We start from the raw sequence: 17089 nt of genomic DNA, 5'->3' as shown, positions 1-17089 counted from the left end.
TGCGTTCTGTAGTACAACCGCTGACGGGTCCGACTCGAGCGTTCGGAGCATGCGGAGGAGCGCGAAAGCGGAGCGGCGAAAGCGCGCGCGGCGCCGCGAGATTTCGCCCCCGTTTCCGCCACCGTCGTTGTCGTCGCCGTCTTCTTCGTGCCCGCCTGCTCGCTCTGTTCGGCGAGCTTGCGTCCTCCGTTGGCCGTTCGTGGGGAAAATCTGCGGTGTAAAGTGCCCGTCACGCGGCGTGACTACGAAACTCTCTGGGGTCCGGCATCGATAAGCGCTTTCGCGTGCATTCGCGCACGCACGGATCACGATATACGCGCACGTATGTACATACGCCTGCGTTCGTAGTACCCCGCGCTCTCTCGAGAATGACATATCGCGCGGCGCGGGCGACGATGTCGACGACCACGCACGTACCAGGAGGAGCGTCGTCGAGCAGCGTGACCGTGACGGCTGAGGAGCGAGCGGATCGGACCTGAGCACGCCGCCGCCGCCGCCGCCGCCTGGACAATGGCGATCTCGAGCTGGATGATGTGGGGCAGGAGCCTACGCACCGGCCGTTCCCGTCGAAGTGCGTGTCTAACGATTGCAGGATGAAACTTTGCAACGAAGCGCCCGACAATTCGCCTTTCCTCTCTCGCGTGTTTCTTATTCTTTTTCTGATTACAGGCCGCCAAGACGAGGACAGCTGCGTGCAGCTCGACCTGTCAAGAGGTTAGTAGTAACCTAACCTCTTTTTTCCTCCAAGTCTTTCGGGAATTTGCCACCTTTCGTATATTTATTTATCTTTCCTCTTGCGAGCGCAATATTGCGCAATTCTATTACGTCTTGAGCTCACGATCGGTGACTGATTTGCCGCGAGTTCCTGACGGCGAGAAAAATAGAAACGCTTTTGGATTGAATAATAACGAGCGACGCGACTTTCTCGGCCTGGATTGAAACCGGAAGGCTCGAAGAAATGGAAACAAAACTGCTTTTTTCTTTCACCCTATTATCTCTTTTTTTTTTTTTATATATGGAATTTTATTAATTTACGTAATTACTTTAGCTGCTGGTTCTTTCTGAGAATGTAAAAGATGCTGGTTTCTTTTTCCATAGCTTGTTCACGAAAGGAAATAATTTTTGATTTACAGGATTGAAGGAAAACGTCAAGGAGGTCTTGACCAATCTCTGCCAGCGGCACAACGTTCCAGGTGTAAAAAAGCTAGCGTATCTCAATGCTATTGTTAAGTTGATCAGTGAAACCGAATCCCAAGATTATGGGTACTGTGCAGAGGATCTATTCTGTTGGTGAGACTCTGATGATAATTAGATTTGCTTAATTGTCAAGTACTAGAGGAAAAAAAAAAAAAAAACGTTGACTGTTAATGAGTGAATTATGAATAAATTGTAAAATGTTTTTTTTAGTTTACGCGTGGTGCTGGTCCACGAGGCGACACAGGTGCGCGCTGCCGCGTTGCGGGCAGTACGTTACATGCTTAAGAAGGAGCAAGATGTTATCGCGATCAACAGACTACAGTATCCGTACTTCTTGGCGCGTAGCATGGACGTTAACCTGCGCAATGAAATGGAAAGGATTCAGGCTCTTCGACTTGTCAGGAGAATTTTAGTATTAGCTCCCAAGCATTTCAGTTCTGTGCTAGCGAGATCATTGATCAGTTTAACAAACGGTGGTATAGAGGAGAGAGATCGCGCGTTTAAAGCTTTTCTGGCGGTTCTGTGTGAGCTAGGCGTTCTAAATTCGAGTCTCCTGATAAGTTGCGGTGGCGTTAACGCGCTGGCCAGAGCCGCGATGACCGGCCAGAGTAGCATCGCAGTCGAATCTGTCGTCGGAGTGTTGCTGCGGTTGCTAAATAATCCCGATACGCGCAGCAGCGTTTCCCTCTTGTGTTTTGCCGCACCCTACTGCGAGCTACATTCCTTGAGCATAGAAAGAACCAAGGAAGAGCGTGAACAGAGATTTGCCGCTAGTAAACTGGCCCTACTGAGCATTCTGCGCTCGTACCCGGGCGTTCTTCACTTTTGCCGGCCAGACAATAATTCGGGACTGAAGGCGATCGCGGATATTCTTTATGTGGACCAACTGGAAGTGCGCGGCGCTGTTCTAGAATTACTTTATGAACTATTGGACTTACCATTGCCCACGTGGACTGATGAACCGGACGTCGCGTTGGCTGCGGTGGATCCCAGCAGATCCCGAGACTCGTGGAAGTTGTCAGAGGGCTTTGTTGCTGCCGAGGGAAAATCTATCCTGCCGTCCCTGTCGTCGCACTGTCCCAACATCACAGAGATACATTCGGCGCTGCTAGTCTACGTTCTGTTGGAGTGTGGTTTGCACCGTGCTCTTGCAGAAACTATCGTCTCCAGTGACACGTTTATTTCGGTGCGCGCGGCGGTACTACTGGGCGCGTTGCTACATCTCGCGCATTCACTCCTTCCGTCGGAACTCTGCGACCTCACGCCACCATTACCGAATCTCCTGGAGCATGCAAGTGCCGGCAAGCATCAAGCGCTAGCGGCGGTCACCATTCTCGAGCGAATGCATACCATGATGCGCCGAAGACCAACCCCGGCGAGTCTCTTTCTTGATCGCATTCTTCAAGCAGGCACTTGGTTACGTCCAATTCTACCGCGGCGTCAGCGTCCGTCCGGCAGGCACTGGTTGCGAATCAACAGGGAGTCACCTATCACACCTTTGCTCAAGGACGCACAGGTGCTCAGCTCGAAAGACGCTCTCGCTTGGAATTGGCCGGTGGTGCGAGCGATTCTACGATCGCGCGAAGATGCAACGCGAATTCTTCACGATTCCGATCATCGGCAGTTCATGAAGCGACTAGTGCGTTACTTTAAACCATCGTGGAACGGCTATAGCAGGGTCGAATTGGGCACGAGCGCAACGTTGGCGCGCGAAGCGACTCTCGCCGGTTGTGATTTGTTGAATTGTTTGCTGGAACTGCACGAGCCAGAGGGTGCGCGGCTACTCAACGAGCTAATTGGAGACATCGCCGAGCAAATCGGTAACATCCGCACCGCCGAATCCGCGCACGATTGTTTGTTTTCGCCGCGTCATATGTCCACTACGTGCTGCCAAAAGTATTTCCTCTTTCTCGGCCAATTGAGTCACTCGGCTAAGGGCACGGTGGTCCTCAAAAGCTTTAATCTGTTGGAAAAGCTGCAAGATCTCGCCCTGGCTACTAATCACGACTGCTATGTCAAATTAATTGTTTCCAGTTTGGATTATACTCGAGATGGTCCCAACAGGAAAGTACTAAGCAAGATCATCTCTGAGGCAACGTTATGGAGCACGCGTCTTTACGCTACACAGTTTTTACGGTTAATTCTTCGTGCCAGAATGACGGACGCCGTACATTGGGCAATGACGTTACTAGCCGATCGATTATCGGATAACTACACGGCTGTAGCATTGGCCGCTTTAGAAGCGTTACATGAAGCCTGCGACGAGACTGAATACTTGGAGGCACTGTTGCAACAGGGCGGACAGTCGCGTGACTGGGACAAATGGCTACAACATCTGGGTGACAAAGGTTACTTATTGAAAATCAGACTGTATTCTCTTCAGCAGGGTTTTGCGAGTCTCACTGCACCTTCCGAAGAGCTAGAGAAATGGATTGGGCCCGGCGGTTTTGCTGAGCGATACGTGGGCCTTGTAGAAGGAGAGATACACGATGCGTTAACGTGTCGTCAACGCGATGAGATCGGGAGCTACCAGAGAAGGCCCTCCAGCGACGTGGTGATGACGCCGCGGAACGTTTACGTCCTGCCACATCTGATCGGCCAGCTAGCGCAACACGATCTGGGAATGCAATTGCTGTTACGCCGCAATGTGATTCAACGTTTCGCTCGAGTGCTGCAACGATTCAAGCTAGAGTTCGGTGGCCGCGACTCGGAATCGAACTCGCGATGCACCAGGACAAGTCGTATGGCAGCAATGGCAGCGATAACGGCAACTTCTGCTGCCGTTGAAGACAGCATCATGTCGGAGGAGTCTGGCACGGACGAGGCCGTCGAGCAATGCAGTCGCCTCGAGACCATTCCCGATTACGAAACGGTCGAAAACGATCCTCGTGACGCGACTCAACCGCGAACGGACTCTCTAATGGAGATCCGTCGTAAAACCAGTGTAGACGATTCCAGGCACACCACTCCGGAGCGAAGCTGGAGACTGGAGACCGAATCGTTGCGTGACGATCACTTTGTCGGTCCGAACGGTGGCATTCTTAAAGTCAAATCGGCTCTCTGGGCTCTCGGTCACGCAGGCACGTCCATCGCGGGAGTCGAACACTTGAATCACTTGAGTATTATCGAGATGATCACATCCATGGCGGAAACATGTCCATATTATTCGGTACGCGCCACGGCGATGTATGCTCTCAGTCTGATTGGCACGACGCGAGCTGGTGCCGACACGTTGGTAAATTTCAACTGGCCATGCGTCAGGCATCGACGCGGTGATAACTGGCCCGTGGTACCGCCTTCAACCAGATATCCTATGCCAAGTCCGGTCCCTGTACAGAGGCATCATCGTAGTCTCAGTGACGGAAAACCAGAAATGCTCGAGCCCATTATACGCCGGACTAGAAATCGATCTGAAAGCGCGGCCACGGATCTCGAAGCTCGACGATATTTTCTTTCGTAAGTTAAAAACTGTTCAATATATTCAATTAAAAATTATTCAATATATACATATATATATATACATATATATATATATACATATATGTATATAATGTGTAAAAAATATGTAAAATATATATATATATATATATATATATATATATATATATATATATATATATATATCGACAGATGATTTAGATTATTAAATAAATCATACTTTTGTGTTTTATTTTGCAGAGACAGAGGCGAAACTCCAAGTCCTGTTTCGAGTATTCAAAGACTAAGCCAACAAGACGCTGAAGGATATGCACGATTACGTAGTTTACAGCGTCATCGTAGACCGAGTTATTCTCAAAGTAGTTTAGAAGTATGTGAAAAATCACTTGACGAGATTTACTACAAACAAACAGCACACGTTAAATGATTGAGTTTTTCTTTTCTTTTCTTTACAGATGTATAGCTTAGACGGTCGTCTTTCGCTGCAGAGTTTATCCGAGTACGATTCGTCTCGTAGCTGGATTGCAGAGAACGCGGTTCTTACACCAACGCCGCCACTTCCTCCAGAAGACGACAATGAGAACTTGTTTTACATGGGTATCTGTCTACCGAGGAAACTTCTCATCATCTTTCCCGATCCTCCTCAGCCATACCAGCCAACTATTCTCGAGGATAGCATTAGGTCCGAATTAGAGACGACAGAGATTGACGAGGAGTCGAGCTCGGAATGTGATGCCGATACCGAGCATTGTCGCACGTGTCTCGTTTGTTATTACGGAAAAGGTGGCAAAGATGTTGGTACAGAGCAAGATTTGAAATTGCGAAGGTAACCGAAAATACGTTAAAAACAAAAAATTAATATAATTTAAATGCGATAAAAAAATTGATTTATCGTTAAAAAAAAAATATATATATATATATATTCTGGTATTAGCGATGTTCAAGTCTGAATGTTTTACATTATTTTACAATATATAATATATTATATAATATATTTTACAAGATCTAATTCACAGTGTATATATTATTTATATAGAGAAATACTTAGACACACTCAGCGGCTGGCAAATCCAGTGTGGTATCGTCACAGTCGTCAATCGTTACTTAGACTGAGACAGCGGTATCCCGAAAAATTTCAGGTTTGTTTCCCACAATGTCTCAGTATCTGCAAAATAAAAAGTATTTTTAATACGTGTTTGTTTTAAGCAGGATACCTGCTTGTTTTCGGACGTTGCTGCTCGCCTGGGCAGTGGGACGTATAGAATGCCGGCACGGCGATTTCTACAAGAACTGTTTCTAGATTCTCCATTCGATGCGGTAAGCCTTCTCATACGCCGACACTTGCGTGCGTAATTGCATGACTCTCGTAATTGTCAGCATTATTTTTTAGTTGATGCAACACGTAATTCTTTAAATAAAGGCATCGTTAAAAATAAATTACATATATTAAAATTATCCATCTTAATCTTGAGATAATTTATAATTTTATAGCTCTATGTCGAACCAATCAACATCCTGAAGATACCAATTGGCACGGAGGAGAATCCTTTGCAATCATCTGTTCCTAGTTCCGAGGCTAGCTCTCGGCAGCAGTCTGCAAGTCCTGCGGAGGGCAAAGTTAACGGAAGACTTACTCTGACTGAAATACAAACGGCACAACTGGCATCGGTCGCTGAGGAAGGTGCTTCTTCGGCTGGCGGCGGTAGCGGCAATAATGAATCGTGCAACGCGGAAAATCAGTGTAAAAAAAAACCTCTGGAAGTCGTGCGTTCGTCGCAAGAGCGGCGCACCGACGAGAAAATCATAGCTGAAATCCTGAAGCCAGAAGAGCGAATACGTTTGTCGAAGAGTTCCGATAGATCTTTAAAAGTATCGGGTACAAACACTGCCATCAGCCTTGATTCGTAGTTTTCAAATTCTCGTTCACAATTACGCGCGCGTGAATACACGTGAGTATATATGGACGTGCGTGTGTATGTATAGGCATACACATGCAAATTGTACGTATGTCGTATGCTGTGTGTACATATTTTGTATTAAAATGATAATGATATATAAAAATAATACAAATGAAACGGTTCACTTACACATACACATACACATACACAGGCACACATACATATAAACACATACACTGCCAGCAATCAGACGTATTCTCACGAATATTTCGATGTTTCTTATTCTGTACATCTCGCGTTTCTATTTCTATACATAATTATTCATTACTCAACCCCGAGATTACGCTCGTTTTGTACACTCACACCGTCAGAAATGGTTACGCGTTTGTGGTGCTGCGACGGCGGCTAGCGTACGTGATCTTGACGTGGGGAGCGTCGAATCTCACACAAAGCGCGCGCGTAGATCTGTCGCGTAGCACCGGTCACTGAGGACTGGCGGGTGTAATTGTAGAATCAAAATCCAAGCTTGTTCACTAAATTGTAAAATATTAATATTTAAGAGATGTTCAATGTAACACCGACCACTTTTTCCTCCAAGTCTTATTGACTTCTACGCGTTGTAGTCCATGGGTTGACAACCGATTAATTCGTATTTTATATCTATATCATATCTCATTGTAACGTATATACCGCATTATTTTTTAATATCGCAGTCGATTTTTTTTTTTTTTTTTGTTTCCCTTCGTGAAGGTGCGACGAGACCGTGTAACGTTGCTAGTTTTATACTTAATATTACAACTTTATTTCTATTTATACGCATTAATTTATATATCATGTATACGATGGAAAAAAAAAGATGGAAAAAAAAGCAGCAGGATGTGTGAAATATCAGCAAATGTTTATACATATTTTATCCAAGACCCTTTTTCCTCCAAACTAGGGTATGTATGCAAGTATACGTAACCGTTTGACGTTGTCGATCGAGGAACTACGTTATCGATGTTACCATCCTGAGTCACGAGAACTCCGCTGTTCGGCGCAGCGATTGCTATCACTTCTGCCTCGGATATCGGTGATCATTCGCGTTGATTCGCGTCATCGCGTGTCGTCCATAATTATTTTTCGCGGACAAACTGTGAGAATTAGCCAGCGTGAATTATCGTAGGCTCAATGACGATGACGGCGAGCTCGAAGCAAAGTTCGAAACGGTCAAAATGGGCCTTAGATTTCGCCCACAGGTACGTAACCTAATTGGCACGCAAGTGTCAAAGTACACGTGTCGATATTTAGATCGCCAACGCTGAATAGCTACTCGCGTATTAAATATTAAAGACTCCTCCTTCCACTTCCCTTTTCTGTAACTTTTGTTTCTTTTTTTTTTTTCCTTCTGAGTAGATCGTTAAATTTTTTTTTTTGCGCTCAAAGGACTGTCGGGAAAAGCAACTCTGTACACTGCAAATGTTTATAATAATGAAATATCTCTTTGCAGAACGAAACAAGATAAAAGCGTGGAGATACCTTCTCCTCCAGGGTATACACCAACCGGCGGTCTTTTTCACAATGTAGAGTACATGAGGGAGTCAGATTCGAACCATCTGATAATAAAAAAGTCCTGGGACCTGGCGCTGGGCCCCCTTAAACAAGTGCCCATGAATCTATTTATTTTGTACATGGCCGGCAGCTCCGTTTCGATATTTCCCATCATGATGGTCGGTATGCTCATCATTAAACCAGTCAAGGCGCTCTTTACACTCCAGCAAAGTGAGTTGATCTAAAATTACAAGGTGTCACGTGCTCGACATCACTATTATGTAATTGTTTCCTTCTTCTGTTTGCAGCATTCAAAGTGATCGAGGGTACACATGCGTGCGGGCAAAAATTCGTCTACTTTCTAGGACAGTTAGTTAATATTGCGTTAGCTTTGTACAAGTGTCAGTCGATGGGCCTGCTGCCAACACACGCGTCCGACTGGCTGGCGTTTGTCGAGCCCCAGACGAGAGTCGAGTATTCGGGTGGCGGTTTCATGTACATTTGATGCAAAGTGGTTGGTCAGGCGGCATTGTAAGTATTCGGCATACGCGCCCACGTGAATCATAGCTAAATTATACTACAAAGACATATGTGTCATGCGTTTAAATATTGTTTATTAAAATAAAAGTATGGAAAAATAAAAGTGTGTTGTCTCTTTGTACATTGTATAAGTACATATATACAGATGCATCGGCATTTCTTTAAGAGGCATAGTTAAACATTACATTTCTACCATATTGATAATGGCATTTTCATCTTCTAGCACCGGAAGTGGCTCAGAAAAAAGTACATGTTAAGATTACGCTATGGTTTCTTTTTTTTTTCTTCTAAAAACTGAAGAACTCGCTGATACAGTGTAGCTGGTTCGTCCACTCGTGGCACCTACGTCAGAAACAGCTCAGCTTGAATATTGTATGGCACATTAAACTTTTATGTAATCTTAATTTTGATTTGAAAGAAAAACAACGAATACAATCAGGAATAAAAAGAAAACTTCAATATCATTTACATAACGAGATTGACTATATTTATATGTGAGACAATCAGAAGAATATTTTATCTCGCCGAATGTACATACCTCATAATTTTGAGCTATGTATATACCAGCGTATACTCCAATACTCAGACTAATCTGCAAATCATTATAATATTATAATGTAATCGAAATTAACTGTAGTACTTACCTACCAAAAATTTCAACATATTAAAGGTTTTCAAATCAAACTTTTTTAACGTGAGAATCTCATCCGCTAGAACTCACAAAAAACATAAACATTCAGACAGAAATGCACTGTATGATTTAAAAGTTAATTGAATGTTGTTCGATCTTTCTAACCTCTTTCGATGTTTTTTTCGGCGACGGTAGCGCTGGGACTATTCGGTAGACGGATAATTTTGAAACTACCAAAATCGATGGTGATATATATATGTCACCATCGATTTTGGTAGTTCCAAAAAATTCCGTTTAACAAACGCTCACGGCGCTACCGTCGAAAATACATCGATCTTTCTAACCTCTATCGATGTATTTTAAAATTAAAATAATTATTTAGATAAAACGTGGGCACTCTACTAGCTATAATATAATCGAATTAGAGTCAAAAAATTAACATAAAACATTCAAAATCATAAACTTTATAAGATTTTTATTTTAATTTATAAAACATACATGTCACTTTTTATAAGTTAATTATTAATATTTTCCGTAGACTTACAAGCTTCAAACTTTGTGGGACAAAAGTAGAATGAAGAAACTGTAATGGAATGCCAATAAGACTCTTGAGAAAGCAGCAGAAATCCCCCTCACCTAGTATAGATCACAGTAAAAATTCTGCGGCCTTCCAGATACTCCAATCACAAGATAACTGAAATATATATTTTAGAGTTAAAAAACTTATTAAAATGTAATGTGAGCACTCTACTACACATAAATAAACTAAATTTAAATCAGAAATTTATCATAAAAACCTGAAAATAATTTATTTAACAATATTTGAATTTCTAACCTACAACACATACCTGTCACTTTTTATAAGTTTTATAAAAAATAATTCCCGACGATGTACAGGCTTGGTACTGTTTGTGGAGCAAAAAGAAGTTTCAAATTATATAAAAAATCCAACGGGACCCTCCAGAAATCAGCAGAAATCATTTCTCAAGCTGTAGAAGCACAATGAAACTTCTGTGACCCTCCCAGCACTAAAATCACCAAAAAACTGAAAAATAAATTTATTTACAGTTAAAAGAAATATTAAATTGTATTTATAACACTCTACTACACTTAACAAAACCAAATTTAAATCAAAAATTAAACTTGAATGCCTGAAAATAACTTATTTAAGAGTCACTCTAATTTTAACCTATAACACGTACCTGTCACTTTTCAAACCCTTAATAAAAATAGTTCACGTCGTTGTACAGGCTTGGCACTTTTTGGGCAGCAAGAAAGAGCTTCAAAATTGATAAAAAATCCAACAGAATGGCCGAGGAAGCAACAGAACTTTCTTGACAATGTGTAGAAGCACAGGAAAACTTTTCTGACCCTCACAACTCTCCAATCACCAGCAAACTAAAATATAAATTTAATTACAGTTAGGAGAAATATTAAATTGTAATTAAAACACTCTAATACATTGAATAAAACAGAATTAAAGTTAAAAATTGAACTTGAATGCCTGAAAATAATTTATTCAAGAGTCACTCTACTCTTAACCTATAACACGTACCTGTCACTTTTCAAACCCTTAATAAAAATAGTTCTCGTCGTTGCACAGGCTTGGCACTTTCTGGGCAGCAAAAAGGAGCTTCAAAATTGATAAAAAAACCAACGGGATCGTCCAGAAATCAGCAGAACTTTTTTGTCAAGCTGTACAAGCACAGTGAAACTTCTGCGACCCTCGCAGCACTCCAATCACCAAAAATCTGAAATATAAATTTATTTACAGTTTGAAAAAATATTAAATTGTTATTAGAACACTCTACTACACTCAACAAAACTAAAATTAACTTAAAAATTCAACTTGGAAGCCTGAAAATAATTTAATTAACAATATTTCAATTTTTAACCTCAAACACATACCTGTCACTTTTTAAAAGTCTTATAAAAAATAGTTCCCGGTATGGTACAGACTTGGCACTTTTTGTGGAGCAAGAAGAGGCTTCAAATTATATAAAAAATCCAACGGGACCGTCCAGAAATCAGCAGAACTTTTTTGTCAAGCTGTACAAGCACAGTGAAACTTCTGCGACCCTCGCAGCACTCCAATCACCAAGAATCTGAAATATAAATTTATTTACAGTTAAGAGAATTATTAAAATGATTTTAAAACACTCTACTACACTAAATAAAGCCGTATTAAAGTCAGAAATTGAACTTAAAAGCCTGAAAATAATTTATTTAAGTGTAACTTTACTCTTAACCTAAAACACATACCTGTCACTTTTAAAACTCTTATAAAAAATAATTCCCGTTGATGTGCAGGCTTGACACTTTTTGGGCAGCAAGAGGAAGGTTTATATTTGATAAAAAATCCAACTGGACACTCCAGGAATAAGCAGAACTATTTTCACAAGCAGTACAAGTGCAGTCAAACTTCTGTGACCCTTGCAGCACTCCAATCACCAAGAATCTGAAATATAAATTTATTTACAGTTAAGAAAGTTAGTGTTATCACTGAAATAGAAACAGGGGCCATGAAATAGAAAAGAAAACCAAAAGGATAAATTAAATTAAATGCATTTGGAACATTAATTAATTCACATTAACTGTTTGCAGTTTATGTAAGTATTTATTATATTGTTACGCCGGGAACGGGTCGGCGAACATCTCCGCGTTCGCGTCTCTCACACTCTCACACACACACACACTCGCGACGCCTGAGCTCCGCGAAAGAAAGAGACACGATTTGTAAAAATAAACAGGAACGATTTAATAAAGAGCATGCAAGCAGTAACACGTCTGCACCGATTCAAGACATGGGCAGAACTGTCATTTTGTCACAATAAATAATCTTCGTTCCCCTGGCAACGGGGAACCGAGACTTCGGAGCGAGCCGGCAGCTTCACGCTGCTCCGTATACCGGGCGTAACACTGCCCCCCCCCCTTCCACAAGATTGTCGCCCCGACAATCAGGGGGGGCTTCCGTGGCTTCCTGTTCCACCTTGGACTCCTGTCCAAGTTCTTGAACTCCACGAAATGACGCGAAGAATCTTCCTCAGCGCGAAGATGCTTCCGTCCTTGGCCCTCAGCTCGATTCCGCTGCTCCTCTTAAAATCTTCAAACAAAAGGGGGGCATAACTTTCTGTGGACCCTCCGACTCAAGGTCTCCCCAAGTTCCTGTTCCGGCATTAGCCCTTCGTCCCATGGAAAACCACAGATCAAAAACCATAGGAAGAACAGTCTTCTTAACGAAAAATCTTCCTTCATCTTGAAACGGAGCGGAACACGTTTCTCCTGAAGAAAATTCTCCTTCCTCCCCGTCCAGCTAAACTCCTCCTCAAAAGAGAAAAAGAAGAAAAGCAGTTTCCAAAGAAAAATCAATTTTCCCCCCCAAAAAAAAAAACAAACACGGTCCCCAAAATCTTTTTAATTTTCCCTTTCAAAATACGGAGCCAACATATCCGCATGAACGACTTTTCTCCCATGTTTAGGCGACTTCTGAATACAGAACACCACCTCCCCTAACTTTTTCAAAATCAAGTAAGGTCCTTCCCAATTACTTTGCAATTTAGGAGCCTTTCCTCTAACTCTACAAGGATTAAAAAACCAAACCTTCTGTCCCTCTCGGAATAAAATTTCCCTAACATTCCTATCATAAAACGCCTTAACACGAGAAGACTTAACCGCCATTTTCCTCCTGAGTTGAGAATGGATTTCATCAAGCCTTTGCCTTAAACCCCTAACAAACTCTCCTTGAGAAGCTGAAAACTGAGAAGATTGAGGAGGCATTCCCCGCGTCAAATCTAACGGTAACCTTAAATCCCTGCCAAAACAAAGCTCCGCCGGAGAAATCTCAGTAACCTCATGCTTCGAAGACCTATAAGCTAACAAAAACATTGAAATCCAACGATCCCAATCTTTTTGATTTTCTGAAACAAATTTTGAAAGATATTCCAAAACTGTACGATGCTGTCGCTCCACCTGCCCATCCGATTGTGGATGTAAAGCAGTAGTCCTAGTTTTCCTAACCCCCAAAAGATTCAACAACTCTTTCAAAAGACCGGACTCAAAGTTTCGTCCCTGATTTGTATGTATTTCCTCAGGAACTCCAAATCTCGAAATAATTTCCCTAACAAAAACTTCAGCTACCGTTCTTGCCCTAATATTCCTCACCGGAAATGCTTCCACCCATTTAGAAAAACAATCTACAATTACCAAAAGAAACCTATTCCCAGAAGAAGATATAGGAAAAGGACCAAGAACGTCCATCTGTAATCTCTGAAACGGAGATCCGACATTGTAAATTTGCAAAGGAGATTTCCCTTTGCCGGAAGGTCCCTTCTTTGAACAACAAACCGAACATGAACGACACCAATCTTCTACATCTTGCTTGCAAGAAACCCAATAAAAACGCTTCCGAATTCTATCTAGAGTCTTATTGATTCCAAAGTGCCCAACCGAAGGAGAATCGTGGGCATCAGCCAGAACCCCCTTAATCCGTTTACGAGGAACCACTAATTGCAACAGCACCTTCCTTAAATTTGGAGCTATCCATTTCTTATAAAGAACTCCGTTCTCTAAAACGAGGGAATCCCAATATGAATTAAGAACTCTTCCCGTTATATTTGAAGAAGAAAATCCCGAACGGGAAAGACGTTCCCCAGACTCTTTTGCCTGTATTAAAACATTAAGACTCGGATCCTCCCGCTGATCCTTCTTCCAAAGATCTAACTCTTCTTCTTGGAAGACTATACGAGCCACGGTCTCACCTCCTTCAGGAAGACTTTTTTGCTCAACCCTAAAACAATACCGACAGTTTTCCGCTTCACAAAGCCGTCTCGATAAACCATCGGCATTCCCATGAGCAGTCCCCTTTCTATAAGCAATTTCGAACTGAAATTGTTGTAATCTTTCTACCCAGCGAGCTAACTGACCCTCGAGTTCCTTAAAAGACAAGAGCCACCTTAAAGAAATATGATCCGTGCGAATTAAAAATTTCCCTCCTAAAAGAAAATGACGAAAAGATTTGACTGCATCTACAATAGCTAAAAGCTCGCGTCGAGTAACACAATAATTCCTTTCAGACTTCGATAAAACCCGACTGAAATACGCTATAACTTTCTCCTCATCCCCTTGCTTCTGTGAAAGAACAGCCCCGATTCCTATTCCAGAAGCATCAGTATCTAGAATAAACTGACCTTCTTCCTTCGGGAACGCTAACACTGGAGGAGAAGTTAAGGCCCGCTTCAAGGATTCAACAGCCTCCTGACAATCATTCGTCCAAGAAAATTTCACCAAATTTCCCGTCAAATAATGAAGTGGCTTCGCTATCGAAGAAAAACCTTTCACGAATCTCCGATAATACGAGCAAAAACCTAAGAAGCTTCTCAATTGCTTCTTCGTATAAGGAACTGGCCAATCTATTACTGCTGCTACTTTCTCCTGATCAGTAGCTACCCCTTCTGAAGAAACCACGTGACCTAGGTATTTAACTTTCCTACTGAAAAGAACACACTTCCCTGGATTGATTTTTAAATTAAATTTTCTTAAACGAAGAAACACCTCATTAAGATTCTCCATAAGTCCTTCGAAACTTCTTCCAAAAACTATCACATCATCTAAATACACAAAACAACTCTTAGAAAGAAGCCCTTCTAAAACCCTTTCCATAAATCGTTCAAAAGTTGCCGGAGCATTCGTGAGACCAAAAGGCATGACAGTGATTTGCCAAAGTCCTTTTCCTATGGAAAAAGCCGTTTTCTCCTTGTCCCTTGGATCCATCCTGATTTGCCAATACCCACTCTTAAGATCAAGAGTAGCAAACCAGGAATTCCCAGCCAAACGATCTAAAATATCATCTATCCTCGGCAGAGGAAAAGAATCTTTTACCGTAACCGCATTAACTTTCCTATAATCGACGCAGAATCTAATTGTCCCATCCTTCTTTTTAACTAAAACTGCTGGAGAAACCCAAGGACTTCGCGATTCCTCAATTACCCCACGGTTCTTCATGTCTTCGATAATTCCATCAACCTCATCCCTCATTCGAAAAGGAATCCGACGAGGAACCTGTCTAATCGGAAGAGCGTCTGCTACATCAATCTTATGTTTCACTAACTCACAATTCCCTGCAACAATTTCCTCCGAAAATGTCCCTTGAAATTCTTTAAAGAATAAAGAAGCTACATTCTTCTGCTCATCATTTAATTCCTTCAAGCTTTCTTCAAAAAGCTTCTGAGGAAAAGAAGAATTCACCCCGGAAGTCTGTTCGACTCTGGCCACCCTCAAAGAATTCCGACAAGAACCAAAAGCTTCGTCAAAAATTTTAGAAAAACCAACCTTCCTCAGAAAATCCGCCCCGAGAAGGCAATCATCCGAAATCTCTGCTACAAACATGCTCATTTCAAGAGCAAACTTTCCTACCTCCATAAAAACTTTAGCTTCTCCTCTAATGGAAACATCCTCCCCTGTAGGATATCGAAATCTTAGCCCCTCTCTAAGCGATTGCAAAACTAAATTCCCCTTTCCGAAAAACCTAGAACTCAAAATAGTAATATCAGAGCCCGTGTCAACCCTGAAATTACATTCCCTACTATTAATTTTCCCTGCAAAACAAAAATCACGTGAAGAATAGCCGATTCTTCTGGAAAATAACTCTCTCGGGGCCCCCTTTACTTTAGCCGACCCCCCGAAGAGGTCGACTATTCCGAGTTTCCCTTACGGGTAGGGCACTGATTTTGGAAGTGTCCTGGCTTCCCGCAAAGCCAACACTCTCCTCGAGCCCCCCCTTCGTCTCCCGAGAAAATTTATTCCCTTTATACTTCCTAGGATTTACCGAATTTTCCCCCTTTCCTTCGTTTTCCTTAACGTCCCCCCTGGACTTTTCCGAACGAAAAGAATTAAAATTTCTAAAAGAACTCGCGCGCCCCTGAAAACCTGACACTCTCCTATCAAAAGATTCCCCGAAAATCGTCCCGATCACTTTCGATCTCTCGATCGCCTTCTTAAGTGAAGAGATTCCTTCTAATTGCAACGTTCTCTTAACCCTACCATCTAACAACGCAGAAATAAACTGAGCACAAGCGATCTTGTCCCGTACCTCATAGGGACATTCAGGATAAGCTAATTGAGACAACCGCTCTAATTCCGTCCCAAAAGAAGCAAAATCTTCCCCCTCCTTCTGTCTCCGATTTGTAAAAAGTGAATAATAATTCTGAGAAGACCGCGGTTCCCCGAAACATAACTCGAGCTTTGCTCTTAGCTCCGCGTAGCCCATGCCTTCGGAATCTTGAAAAGAACAGAGAACCGAACGCGCTCTACCCCGAAGACAAGAAACAAGGGCAATAGTTCTCGCCTCCTGTCCCCACTGCTTCGCCCGAGCGATCAAATCAAATTGGGAGAAGAACTCCCGCAATGGAACGGAACCGTCGTATGTGTCTAATTTCAAATTCAACCCGGACACGGAACGCGCGTCACCCTCAACCGGAGGGACATCCGGAACGAAACTCGCGCCCCCCTCCGCCGGAAGAACACCGGAGACGCGCGAAAAATTATTAGAGGGACTTAGCTGCAGGATTCGGCTCTGCATCCTCGTGATCGCATCATTACGCAGACGAATCTCGGCCCGCAGACTCTCCTCCCTCTGCTCCTGCTCGACCCGCAGCTGACGCATCTCCTGGCGGAGCGACTCGAACGCCGCCGCCTCAGACGAAGCAGGATCCTCCTGACGGGATCGCCTCCTCTTCGCCGCATGCGTAGCCATCCCGGACGAGCCCCCAAAATGTTACGCCGGGAACGGGTCGGCGAACGTCTCTGCGTTCGCGTCTCTCACACTCTCACACACACACACACTCGCGGCGCCTGAGCT

At 42.9% G+C, this 17089-nt stretch overlaps 2 protein-coding genes and 2 long non-coding RNA genes across 5 annotated transcripts; 2 read left to right on the top strand and 2 right to left on the bottom strand.

Annotated features, from left to right (window-relative positions):
- The first annotated feature begins 129 nt into the window (after positions 1 to 129).
- On the top strand, positions 130 to 7245 carry Rictor (rapamycin-insensitive companion of Tor). The gene is made up of 9 exons (XM_070673007.1): positions 130 to 571; positions 670 to 714; positions 1134 to 1290; positions 1408 to 4653; positions 4876 to 5005; positions 5091 to 5461; positions 5672 to 5774; positions 5845 to 5952; positions 6127 to 7245. Exons 1-9 carry the CDS (start codon positions 511 to 513, stop codon positions 6541 to 6543), a joined length of 4638 nt encoding a protein of 1545 aa, XP_070529108.1. The 5' UTR covers positions 130 to 510; the 3' UTR covers positions 6544 to 7245.
- A 331-nt stretch (positions 7246 to 7576) lies between these two features.
- Positions 7577 to 8706, top strand: Emc4 (ER membrane protein complex subunit 4). The gene is made up of 3 exons (XM_070673045.1): positions 7577 to 7771; positions 8023 to 8294; positions 8372 to 8706. Exons 1-3 carry the CDS (start codon positions 7704 to 7706, stop codon positions 8566 to 8568), a joined length of 537 nt encoding a protein of 178 aa, XP_070529146.1. The 5' UTR covers positions 7577 to 7703; the 3' UTR covers positions 8569 to 8706.
- Positions 8707 to 8861: 155 nt separating this feature from the next.
- Positions 8862 to 9429, bottom strand: LOC139112195 (uncharacterized). Its single transcript, XR_011547344.1, has 3 exons — positions 9252 to 9429; positions 9142 to 9195; positions 8862 to 8945 (listed from the first exon to the last, which is right to left on the bottom strand). It is a non-coding gene; the product is annotated as an uncharacterized lncRNA (long non-coding RNA).
- Positions 9430 to 9694: 265 nt separating this feature from the next.
- LOC139112160 (uncharacterized) lies at positions 9695 to 12125 on the bottom strand. 2 transcript variants are annotated; one of them, XR_011547336.1, is made up of 6 exons: positions 11497 to 12125; positions 11143 to 11339; positions 10790 to 10985; positions 10437 to 10632; positions 10070 to 10279; positions 9695 to 9928 (listed from the first exon to the last, which is right to left on the bottom strand). It is a non-coding gene; the product is annotated as an uncharacterized lncRNA (long non-coding RNA). The 2 variants fall into 2 exon arrangements; XR_011547335.1 differs by having other exon boundaries at positions 10083 to 10279; positions 11497 to 12123.
- Between the last annotated feature and the right edge of the window lie 4964 nt (positions 12126 to 17089).

The sequence above is a fragment of the Cardiocondyla obscurior genome, linkage group LG27 (assembly GCF_019399895.1).
Source record: "Cardiocondyla obscurior isolate alpha-2009 linkage group LG27, Cobs3.1, whole genome shotgun sequence".
NCBI classification, from domain to species: Eukaryota; Metazoa; Arthropoda; class Insecta; order Hymenoptera; family Formicidae; genus Cardiocondyla; species Cardiocondyla obscurior.
The sequence above is the reverse complement of the archived record's forward strand: the minus strand, read 5'-3'. Positions and strand labels throughout refer to the sequence as shown.